The following is a 12834-nucleotide window of genomic DNA, read 5'->3' on the forward strand; positions in this document are numbered from 1 at the left end:
CGATCCATCGTCTATCGCCAAGCACTGAGGTACAATCGCATCTGCTCCAACCCCTCAGACAGAGACCAACACCTACAAGATCTTCACCAAGCATTCTCAAAACTATGATACCCACACAAGGAAATAAAAAAACAAATCAACAGAGCCAGATGTGTACCCAGAAGCCTCCTGCTACAAGACAGGCCCCAAAAAGAAACCATCAGAACTCCACTGGCCATCACCCACAGTCCTCAGCTTAAACCTCTCCAACGCACTTCTGTTAGTCTTAAAGGTGCCACAGGACCCTCTGTTGCTCTTTAAGGGGCGTGGACCCTTGTGGGTAGAATAGAAGTCCAATGCCTACCACAGCTGTATGGCTGCTGTACACAAGGCAACTCTTTGGGCTAGATCCACAAAGGGGACCTGGACTCAGCGATGAAACACCTAACTTGTAGGTACCCTGCCATCTAGTAGAACCCACAGTCCTCAGTTGCGCACCAAACTGGGTGAGTGTGATATACCCAAGGTACAATCCAGATTAATGAGTAGCTGTGTCACCCCTGCCCTCTAGCCTGGGGTGTCCTTTACAACTGCTGTAGCCTCGAGTCTGGACTGCTCACAAACAGCCTCTAGCATGCAAGTCACTCCCAGCTGTGTCTGTGTGTGCTGAAGCCAGCCAGCCACACCTTGTCTCTTACCAACCTCGGTTATGCTGCTGGGTGACCCTAACACACTCCCAGTCCTGGATTTCCCCCCAGAAATGTATGTCCTGTACTGCCCAGCACCTCTCCTGGACAGTACAAGCTTATATAAAGTTCATTATTGTATTAATGGAAATGATATGCAAACAGTTTGTTACCCCAAATGAAGTTTCGCAAACACTTCAATTCAAACACACTGTATTAGATAAAACAATAACAGTTTATTAACTACAGAGAGACTTTAAGTGAGTACAAGTAATGAGGCATAAAAGTCAGAAATAGTTACAAGATAAATAAAGATAAAATGGAATTGGTGCCTAACTTAACCAACTATGTTAAATTCAAAGCAATGTTTTTCTCATCACATGCTCTCAGCCATCTGACCAAACTTCTTAGATCAGAACCCCTTCTCCAATACAATGGCAGCTTCCTTTGCTCTTTCTGGTGTAGTGAATTGATGGACACAGAGAGAAAGAGGGGTGGGGACTTGGAGTGTTTGTCTCTCATTTTTATGGTGTCAGTCCCCCTCTCTGAAAACAGTTCTAGTTGAGATTCTGGAGACAGAGAGTCTATAGGAAATGATATTCCCTGCTGCTTTTCCTCACCTATTGGAGCTTCTTTTTGTTTCCCTTCCTGCTTGAGGACTCTGTTTACTGCTTAAATGCAAACTAAGCAGAGCTGACATTCCTTTGTCTGAGACAGACCTGTTTGCCAACCTCAGTTTGGAACATGGGATGAGATCACCATACAGGGGAATCTTATAACTTCACATACAATGTTGCCAGACATATTTTATCAGGACAATACTGACCAGCAAACAATGAGTTTTCAGATGATACCTTACAAGGCATAGGCGCCAATTCCGTGGGTGCTCCGGGGCTTGAGCACCCATGGGGAAAAATTAGCGGGTGCTTGACACCCACCGACAGCCAAGCTCCCCCTGCCCCTGCCTTGCCTCCTCCTCCCATCCCAAGCATGCCGGGTCCCCGCTCCTCCCAGCGCTTCCTGCCCCCTCGCCGCCTAACAGCTGTTTGGTGGCACTTAGGACTTTCCCAAGAAATAACACAAACACCTACAATATATTCAACACAGTACTGATATTAAACAGGTGACAAATATAACATAACAGGGTAAAACTATTTTTAGGGTCACCGGTGCCCATGCTGATACTACCTGTGACTTTCCCCAGTCACGTGACCTGATGTAGCAAATGTAAGATTAGTGTCCCATTGGTACGCGTACTTTGTTGAGGCCCTTGATGACCTATGACCACGATATCTTTTCTGCAGTGGTTTAGCAGTGTGGCTGACTGGGTTCAGTACAGCCCAAAGGACTCACAAGTGGGAGAAGGTGGTAAGTCCCTCCACAGGTTTAATAGGCAGCAGGTTATAAAATCCCCAAACCCTTACTCCTTGGCTTGAGGACACAGTTCAGGGAGTAGGGGGTCCCCAAAACAATTTATCTGGCTGACTGACTAAAATACGGTTCACTCACAAACTCCATGAATGATCCTCAAGTTGAGAGATGTCTCGGTCACTGCAGAGGGTCTGATCTCTGCTGGCAGGGATCCTCTTCAGGCAGGAGTCAGGCTGCTTCTTCTGGTCCCAGGATTTCCCCTCACCACAAAAGGGTGCAGGGCTCAAGGTGCAAATTACACAATTATACTAAAATCTGTAGTCTCCTACCCCAGCGTCCAGACACACTTACAGCAGGCAGCAGACCTGGACTAGCAGCCAGAGCAGAGCTGACCATGTGGTGACTGGTCTCACCTAGGGAGCTGGAGGGCTAATTCAGCCTGGCTGGGGAAGTTTCCCAACAAAACTTTACAAACATGGAGTTATCAGTGGAGCGGGAAAAGCCCAGCTGAGGGATCTTGCTTTCAGGTCCCTAGAGGCTAGTTCTCAGGGGGAACCCTGCATGCAGGCCTGGGACTCACCAGTTCCCCACACAGCCAGTCCTGCCCTTCCCTGGCTAGCTCCAGACTGCCTCAAAAAATGGCTTCTCCCCTTTCCTGAGCTCCCTGGGAAGGACATCTCACTCCCTATTGGTTGCCAGGCAGACTCTGAGGCTACCTTGGCTCCTCCTCCCTACCAGGGACAGTGTGCCTCTCCCTGAGCTGCCAGCAGACAGAGCCCCAGGAATCTAGGTAATCTCCTTGGGGGTTACACTTGTATAACGATTATTACAGCAGTGTGTAGGGTGTGAACACAGGGGTACATGCTGTCACAGTGAGTGCTCTAACTGGGTTACATGATGTAAGAGGGTACCATCACAACTGTATTTTGTGTAGGGCCCAATCTGGTAGGCAACTGCTGAGAACACCTACTGTATCGGGCCCCACTAGAAAGATAGACAAGACAATACCTGGTTTGAGGATCCTGGTCGTCATAGACGCTTCGCTGCTCATGGCATGAGGATTTAGGTTGCTTTGTAGATGCCCACTGGCAGAAACGTAGGCACTTACAGGGTTAGACAGAGTGAAGGTTTTGAGGATCTAAATATTGGACTTAGGCACATAAATCCCTTTGTGGACCTAGCCTTTTGTCTTTTTCTCTATGTGAGGTGAGGGGGCTGAACAGTTGCTACAGACTGTAGAGCAAATGACTTTTGCCCTTAAGGTCCTCAGCTAGGCCAAAGAAACAATGCTGATTATATTGTAGAACTCATTGCCACAGGAAGTCATTGAGGCTAAGAATTAGGGATGTAAGAGTTTAATTGGTTTCTGTTAAACGGTTAAACCCGGCTACTGTGTGGCCGCCGGGACCCTGGGCGTAATTTAACCGTTAACAGAAACCAGTAAAACTCTTACATCCCTAATTCTTAGCCTCAATGACTTGAGAGGTCCCTCCAGGCTGCTGACCCCATGGCCGGGGTTCCTCCGAGCTGCTAGGATCCCTCCGTGCTGTCGGCCCCACAGCGGGGGTCCTGGCTGCCACCCGGCATCACAATGTGCCCAGGGTCCCTCCGGGCTGCTGGCCCCACGGCTGGGGTCTGTCCTGGCTTCCGCCTTGCTGCGGGATGCCGGGCAGCAGCAGAGCCGCAGGTGCGGGGCTCGCAGCCGGGATGTTGGCACGGGTAGCAGCAGAGCTCCAGATGCGGCGGCAGCTGCAGAGATCCCCAGATGTGGGGGCAGCAGTAGTACCCTGTGTAAAATGTTGGGGTGCTGCAGCACCCCCCACACCTCTAGTTCCCTGGGTAAATGTTTAACCATGTAACCGACAGAATTTTAATCGGTTACACGGTTACTTTTTAAAATGTTATTTACATTCCTACTAAGAATTTAACAAGATTCACAAAGGGTTTGGATAGTTATAAAGATATCAAGACTATGTAGAGTTGTTTTAACTAACAATAATAATTTTTGAAGGGTGAGTGAACCTCATGCTTTAGGGCTTAGCCTAATCTCAAACTATTAGAGACCAGGTGGAGACCTATGATGGGAAAAATTATCCCACATCTGCTTACAATAGGGCTCCCCTTCCTCTGAAGCACTTGGTGCTGGTCACCATGTCCTTTCCAGTCCGACAAGGCTGATCCTTAACTCCTGAAGCTGCAGAACAGAGGAAAACCCACTGCAGAGAGCGAGCCTGAAAATGAGAATGATGTATTCCCATAGCCATCCAAGGAAACTAGCTCCTTCAAACTATCAATTGTCATGGTAGAACCCTTTGGGATGGGGTTGAGTAAGTCACTGCTTGTGAGGGAAACACGTTGTTGCACAAGCTACCCCAGATTCACCGAATCTTGGCAGAATTCATTTAAAAAAAATAATTTCAGCCGATAATATCAATGTTTATTTTTAAGCATTTTTAATTTTGATCCATTTAAATTGTTACTGTTGTGCAAAATTATGAGTTTTAAGCACTTTTAATTTTTTTTAAATCAATTTAAATTGTCGGGAGGGTCAGACAATAATTTAACAACAGTAGATGTTGAGATTCAAAAAGTTAAAGTTTTATAACTGTTAAAAACATTATCATGTTAAAATTTATAAAATAAATATTCTTAAATCAAACTCTAGTAAGTTCTCAAGCAGCATTTTTCTTACTTTGCCTATCTGTACATTTCAATTATTATTGATGGAAACATTTTTTCATTGGTCTGTGTGTGTACCATGAAATTGATGGTTACTGGCATTTACTGATACTAATATAAGTAGGCTTAGAAGGATTAGATTTTTATTACATAAAAATCCCTACCATTAAAGATGCAAAGTTAAATACTCCTATATTGAAACCATGCAGTGAGCATCAGCCATCGTGCACACTGAATGAGGCAGAGTCCTATGGAAAAGTAGCATATGATCATGTAAAGCCTGTTACCATAGTGCATATGCACAAGGGGGCTACATTAAGACTGCACAGGGAGCCTTAATTCTGGCATTTCTTAACTTTTGACTGCTTGACCTTATAACCTTAATGTTTTAATGTCCCTTTTAAAATTTAATTTCTTACATTTTTAAAGAGCAGCCACTTCCTCCCTATACCCCCCCCCCCAAAGCCAAAACAGAAATTCTGTTATGTGGACCCATGTTGACCCTCACTAGAAAGTGAAGAAACACTTGCCAGTGGGATTCACAGCTTAGCTAGCAGTCAGAGGAATGTTGCAACTTGGGAATCCAAGATCAAGTGCACTTCTGCCTCTCTACCCCAGCCAGGGGCGCTGGAACAGGGCGGGTTAGGAGTCCATGTCCACCCCCTTTAAAAGTGAGAGGGCTATGCTCTCCCAGTCTTTGCTGGCTGTAAGGGCAAGCAGTGCGGTGCGGGGCCTCAGCAGGAAGGGGCGGCACAAGGGCGGGCAACTAAAGACAGGATTTTATAATGGAACGTGTTAAGGTTGTCTAAATATAGGTAGCACGACAACCACCACCTCTAACGGTATTTTAAATGCTATGGAAAGTCCTTTTTTTTTCATATTGAGATTCCCTGTAAAAGAGAAGGCTTCTAATTTTGCAATTTAAATTTGCCCCCTTCCCATGCCTAAAATAAATAAAGTTATGAATTAAATCTACAAATATAGGTCTAAACATTGGTCCAACACACATCTACCTGTCAAAATGAATGCATACGACATACTTCTAAATTTCTTTACATTTATATTTTATGAGAAAAACTGATGTTTTTTGCAAAAAAAGATGCAAATATTATAATATACAAATAAGCGTTTTTACACATCTGAAAGGAAGCCAGAAAGCCAAAAAAAAAATGAATATTTCGTAAACAAGTATTTACACTGATGTGCATATTCAGAAAGCTCATGTATGAATTATTTTAACCATCATAAAAAGTTCCCATGTAGATTTTATATATACACATGTCTGTCTGTCAACTGACAAATTTAGTAAAATTTGACAACCAGTATCAGCTAGTACAACATTTTCAGTCTTCTGATTAAAATATATACTCCATAATATAAAATATTGTGTTCAAGATTCATTAAGGCCCTGAGTAAGCAAACCCACCCTAATCAACAAAGCACTTAAGCATATGCTTAAGACCCACTGACTTTAATGGTATTTAACAGCATGCTTAAAAAGTGGGCTTTAGTGCTTTGCAGAACAGAGGCTAAAGTCAGGGTAGGGGCCAGGTTACTAATATTCTAGGAGTCCAGCTTGCAAATTAGTAACCACAGGCTACAGCAAAGTGAGACTGTCCTCAAGTATTACAGTCAAAGTAACAATTTTAGTAAACACACGCATGCTATATCATGTTTTGTTTAGTCTCCAATTTCATATAAGATTTTAATAGACAACAATTTTTTTCATATCCGAGTATGCTTCTGAAACTTCATCTAATGATGTATTTGCGTGATTCACTGAAGTTTCGTCTTCTAAATTAGATAACTCATCTTCTACAGCAGATTTTTTGTTTGCAACTGGTTCAGCAGTTTCAGTCTGCAGCATTTGCTCAAGTCTCTGTATACCTGTAAAAAGAAAGACACATCAGTATAAGTTTCTTCTCAAGGGAAGCAGTGGTGTTGAAAGTGTCCTTAGCTATACTTTAAACATCTTAGATTGTTGGAAGAGAATTTTTAAAATCCAAATTACTTTTCCACAAATGATGCAGAATGCAGGACTACTTTTCCACTAATGATCTTTTTACATTTCTCAGATTGGATAAATAGGTTAATTGCAGGGTTTTTTATTTTCATTTTCAAGTTACATCCATTTTCAAGTTGGTTCTCATGCATGATCAAAATAATGCAGCCGTTGGGTTGCAAATTCTGCAGGAAAAATTTATGTAATAACTTTCCACTGGAACTTTAAAAAAAGTCAAGAGAACATTTCTATTTGACTTCAGTTCGTGAAAAGATTATTTTTACAAAACAAAGTTGTTGTTTTTTTTAATTTACAAGCTGATGTGGCCAGCTGCAAAGCTTCAACAGATTTCAAATCCATATATCTATGTCCTGCATTTCTTTTCTATGTGGCAACTGCAATTTAAATCACTAAACTCTGTTGTAATTCACACCTTTAGTTATTTCAATGCAAGTCTGTGTGTCAATACTCATTTCAGAATAAAAATGTCTACTGTAAATAGATTTTTTAAAACCAAATTAAGAATTACCGAATTAGGGCATTATCTGAAATAACACTTTGAATTACAACCAATGTAGTTATTTCAGTTCCAGTTACTGTGCAGAGACGATCTTACTCAGATTGTATAGGAGTTTTGTCTGAGAAAAGAAATTGCAGGATTTGGCCCTTAATCATGAAAATTTAGAAGGACAGAGTTAGGCTCTGATCCTGCAAACATACATTTAATTTTATGTAACAACAGTCACATTAAGGTCTTCAAAATGCTACTCACATGCATAAATAAAGCAAAGCATGTGCTTAAGCATTTGCAGGATCAGGACCTTAATTTACATAAACCAACAGATAAGATGTTTACTAATGCCAAAGCGTCCCAACAATTCTCATTACATATCTTCATATCAAACCAGCTTTCCTCCATGACAGAGAGAAATCATGTTTAGGAAACGTCATTTCTATGAAAAGTAGTTCTGTTATTTATATTGTGGTGCTGACAGCCAGCCAGCCAACTCAGATCACAACCTCAAGGAAATGTTAAGTGTACCAATTCACTGGTTAGGATAGAACAAAGGGGGATGTTATCCCATTACATGTACATGGCATATGCCAGGAATTACCTTTGCTCTAAATGCATGAAAGCTAGTGAAATGCTAATGTTATTGTCTTCACCTGTTTCCTGTGGTTACTATCTTTGTACTTAGTCAGCCTTTAATCACAAAATGTATTAACTTTTAGATGAGAAATTACTACTTAATATGTAAAACTGCATGAAAATAATACAGCAATCCAGAAGCAATGCTTCAACTAAATGCATTATGACAGGTTTCAGAGTGGTAGCCGTGTTAGTCTGTATCAGCAAAAACAAGGAGTTGTCCTTGTGGCACCTTACAGACTAACAAATTTATTTGGGCATAAGCTTTCTCCATTCTTTTCCCTCACTCTCACAGACCTTGGGAGACAGCCCAGTCCTTGCCTACAGACAACCTGAAACAAATACTCACCAGCAACTACACACCACACAACAAAAACACCACCCCAGGAACCAAACCCTGCAACAAACCCCGGTGCCAACTCTGTCCACATATCTATTCAAGGGACACCATCATAGGACCTAACCACATCAGCCACACCATCAGGGGCTCGTTCACCTGCACATCTACCAATGTGATATATGTCATCATGTGCCAGCAATGCCCTCTGCCACGTACATTGGCCAAACTCGACAGTCTCTATGCAAAAGAATAAATGGACACAAATCTGACATCAGGAATCATAACATTCAAAAACCAGTAGGAGAACACTTCAATCTCTCTGCTCACTCAATAACCGACCTAAAAGTGGCAATTCGTCAACAAAAAAAACTTCAAAAACAGACTCCAACGTGAAACTGGAATTAACTTGCAAACTAGATACCATCAAATTAGGCCTGAATAAAGACTGGGAGTGGTTGGGTCATTACAAAACCTAAACTTAATTTCCCCATTACTAATTTCTCCCTACTGTTACTCACAACTTCTTGTCAACTGTCTGTAATGGGCCACTCTCTTACCACTTCAAAAGTTATTTTTCCTCTCTTGGTATCCTGCTGTTAATTGATTTATCTCATTAGATTGACCTCACACTTAGTAAAGCAACCCCCATACTTTCATGTATTTATACCCGCTCCTGTATTTTTCACTTCATGCATCTGAAGAAGTGGGCTCTAGCCCACGAAAGCTTATGCCCAAATAAATTTGTTAGTCTCTAAGGTGCCACAAGGACACCTCGTTGTAAATGCATTATGTGTGCCTCTGCAATTGAATGGCCCATTAAAAGGGATTGAAAGCCTCAGAACTGTAAATGAAGAAACATTAACTTCAAAGCATGCGTCTTTACATTCAACAATGGGAAACCCACAAACTTTGTCTGCATTTAGTCAACAAAGCAAGAGCTGTGCGGTGCTGTCAGACTGGCACCCTGGGAGCAATTCTGCATCTCTGATCTATTTAGTTGCTGTCAGGGGGCATTCCAGATGCATGACAGGTCCCCAAAGCCATTTTGGGCAACCCTGAGGGACTTGTGGGAAACTAGCAGATATCACATCATGGCTATCATTTGGATTTAAAACTTTGACTCACCTGTTATGTATTTTATTTGATTTAAATCTCTCAACAACTCTCCATTCTTTTCTCACTAATATATCTTTAGTTAGTTTACTAAAGGATTGGCTATCAGCATTGTTTTTGGTGTGAGAGCCAGAATATCCACTGACCTGGAGTAAGTGACCAACCCTTTGGGGTTGGAAGATCCTAATGTGAAGTGATTTTTGAATACAAGCTTATTAAAACCAAAGTCCAGTTTGTCTGAGTGCCAAGATATGCTGGAAAACCTAAGGGGATTATTGCTGGCTCCACAGTAAAGCTAATATAGTACTCCAGAAATGCATGCTTGTTACTGGTTTGGTAAGATCTAATTACACTGCTCTACAGCCAAAATGCTTCTGAAATAAATGTAGTCAAACTTTACTAATTCTGGGTCACTGAGAACGAAAATGATGCTTAAAATTGTTGATTGGCTCTAGTTTTCAAGATATGCTATTGGGTCAGTATATACGACCCTTGACTTGGGAATGGCGGAGGATAAGTGAGTTCTAAAGGGAAGGGATCTCAATTTAAACCAGAAATGACTAAAATACATCTTTGACTGGATCTATGAATAAATCTATGACGGGGTTTGGACAGTACTTGCTTTTTAGGCAAAACAGTGAATGATGCAATCTGAAGCTGGTATTGCATCATACATGATATGAATTGCATCATGTTATTCCTAGAAGTCATGGATGATGCAATCATAACAAAGCTTACATCACTCTGCTGAACAAATTGCCCTATATCAGCTCTAGAAATCATACAGTGTCGTGCTCTCTTATTTGTCAGTGTTTGATTTTGCAAAGAGACACATTTCTGTTTAGCCAAGCAGAGATGCCTCGTACTTGTGTGAACAGTGCAGATGAGTTCTGCTATGTTTGTGGTGAAGTGACTTTTGCATCACAAAAGCGCAGTATAACCACTATGGTTAAGAAAGCCTATCACCTTTATTTTGGCTGCAAAACTGGAGATCAGGACAAGAGGTGGGCCCCACACATATGCTGCAACACTTGTGCAACAAATCTTGGCCAGTTGTTGAACAGGAAAAAGAAATCTATGCCTTTTGCAGTGCCAATGATTTGGAGAGAGCCAACAGATCATACCAGCAATTGTTACTTCTGCATGGTGCCTCCAGTTGGGAAAGGTGTGTCAAAGAAGAAAAAGTGGACTGTGCATTATCCAAACATTCCATCAGCTATACGCCCAGTACCCCACGGAGAAGGACTGCCGGTTCCTGATGCACCAGAATCATTCTCACTTGAGTCAGACGAGGAAGAGGAAGAGGATGAAACTTCTGGTCGTGAAGCATCAATGTCACAGGACCCACATTTTCTCCCATCCTCCTCCTCTGAGCCACACCTCATAACACAAGGTGAACTGAATGACCTTGTCAGGGATTTGGAACTACCCAAGAGTAAGGCAGAGCTGTTGGGCTCCAGACTACAGCAGTGGAATCTCCTGGCAGGTGATGTTAGGGTTTCCATGTTCCGTGACCGTCAAAAGGATCTTGTCCCATTCTTCTTCATGGAAGGTGAGCTTGTAGCCTGCAACAACATCGATGGTGTGATGGCAGCCCTCAACATTGTTCACGATCCAGGTGAGTGGAGACTGTTCATTGATTCATCGAAGACTATTCTTAAAGCTGTTTTACTGCATAATGGCAATGTTTTGCCATCAATTCCAGTTGGTCATGCAGTCCATATGAAGGAAACCTATGACAACATGAAACAACTTTTGAGGTGCATAAACTATGACCAACATCAGTGGGAGCTTCGTGGCGATTTGAAGGTTGTTGCTCTCTTGCTTGGTCTGCAGACTGGATACATAAAGTACTGCTGTTTTCTCTGCGAATGGGATAGTCGTGCAAGAGATTCCCACTACATCAAGAAAGATTGGCCACTCCGACAGTCATTGGAGCCTGGGAAGAAAAGTGTTCAGCATCCACCACTTGTTGAATCAAGGAAGATTTTGTTACCACCCTTACACATCAAGCTGGGTCTGATGAAGAACTTTGTCAAGGCCATTGACAAAACACAAGCAGCTTTCAAGTACCTCCGTGGAAAAATTCCAAGGTTAAGTGAAGCTAAGATAAAGGAAGGTGTCTTTGTTGGTCCTCAGATTCGTGAACTTCTTCGAGATGATGCATTTGACCATGCACTGCGTGGCAAGGAAAAGACGGCATGGAAAGCCTTCCAGTTAGTGGCAATAAATTTTCTCAGAAACAACAAAGCAGACAACTACAGGTTGTTGGTGGAAAACCTCCTCAAGGCATACAAAAGCCTTGGTTGCAACATGTCACTAAAGATACATTTTTTGCACTCTCCTCTAGATTTTTTTCCCACCGAACTGCGGAGCAGTGAGCGACGAGGACGGCAAGCGATTTCACCAGGACTTTGCAACAATGGAGAAACGCTATCAGGGCAAATGGAGCCCATCAATGCTTGCAGACTATTGCTGGACAGTGACAAGAGATGCTCCATTTAATGAATACAAGAGACAAGCCAAGAAGCGCCGAGTAGACACTGAATAGGACTAAACTATGTACATAATAGTTTTTTGCCTTTTGTTTCATAATAAATTCTATTTATATAACCCTTTTGCTGATTTTTAAAGTGTTACATAAACAGGACAGGTGAAATATTATCATGTAAAGCAACCATAAACACATGAAAAGACCTAGGTTTCCAATTTATGATTAAAACTACTATCTACACAATATACATAGACATAAAATGTAAAAACTTAAATATCTTAGAAACAGTAGCCAATCAGTTGTTTTAATTGTCATATTTGAATTCAGCACATCAAAATACATAATAAATAGCACATTTTATCTCTGAAGCAGACGACTTCTCAAAAATTGTAGACCAGTGTTATAGAATATATCACCAGTATGGGCTGTGATGCTGTATGGAATACGGGAGACACTATGATATTATTGATACCAATATTATAAAATTTTAAGCAATCTGACCAGATATGTTGTTTGAGGTATCTGCAAAAATGTTATAAATTGCCTAGTTTGATAATCTTGTTTATATGTTTGTATCACCTTTGTATTACGAGTTATATATATGTATGGTATACCTGTATTTCCAAACTTGTGATACCCCCAGACAGATTGGCATCAGGGCACTGCCTAGCCTGTTTGATGGCCCATCAAGGGTCATCAACTGTGCAATTAACCCATTGAAAGAAACCAGCGGATACACCTTACGAGTCAGCAAGGCATGTGGTATGCTTATGGAAAGAATGCTAAGACTCTACCATGCTATGTGCTGTAAAGCTTGTGTTTGTGGACACAGGAAGTACAAGCCACATGGCAAAAGAATATTAAAGGCAGTTGCATCACCTCCATTTGTCTTCATTCCTGATTCTTCCCTTGGAGTAACCTTTCTACAAATGAAGCTTTGAACAAAGGACTGAATGATCCATCCAAGCTGTGGATGTATTCCAGAGAGATTTTCAAACCAGCAAACTCACCAGTACTGCT

The 12834-nt window shown here is 41.8% G+C and overlaps 1 protein-coding gene across 1 annotated transcript in view; it reads right to left on the reverse strand.

Moving 5' to 3' along the window:
- Nucleotides 1-5762: 5762 nt before the first annotated feature.
- Nucleotides 5763-12834, reverse strand: part of LOC117872209 (1-aminocyclopropane-1-carboxylate synthase-like protein 1) — a 36262-nt gene continuing 29190 nt past the window's right edge. Inside the window, exon 14 of the mRNA XM_034760436.1 lies at nt 5763-6602. Coding sequence (XP_034616327.1) covers nt 6421-6602 — 182 coding nt within the window. The 3' untranslated portion in view covers nt 5763-6420. The remainder of the gene's footprint in view (nt 6603-12834) is intronic.

This window comes from Trachemys scripta, chromosome 2 (genome assembly GCF_013100865.1).
Source record: "Trachemys scripta elegans isolate TJP31775 chromosome 2, CAS_Tse_1.0, whole genome shotgun sequence".
In the NCBI taxonomy this organism is placed as follows: Eukaryota; Metazoa; Chordata; order Testudines; family Emydidae; genus Trachemys; species Trachemys scripta.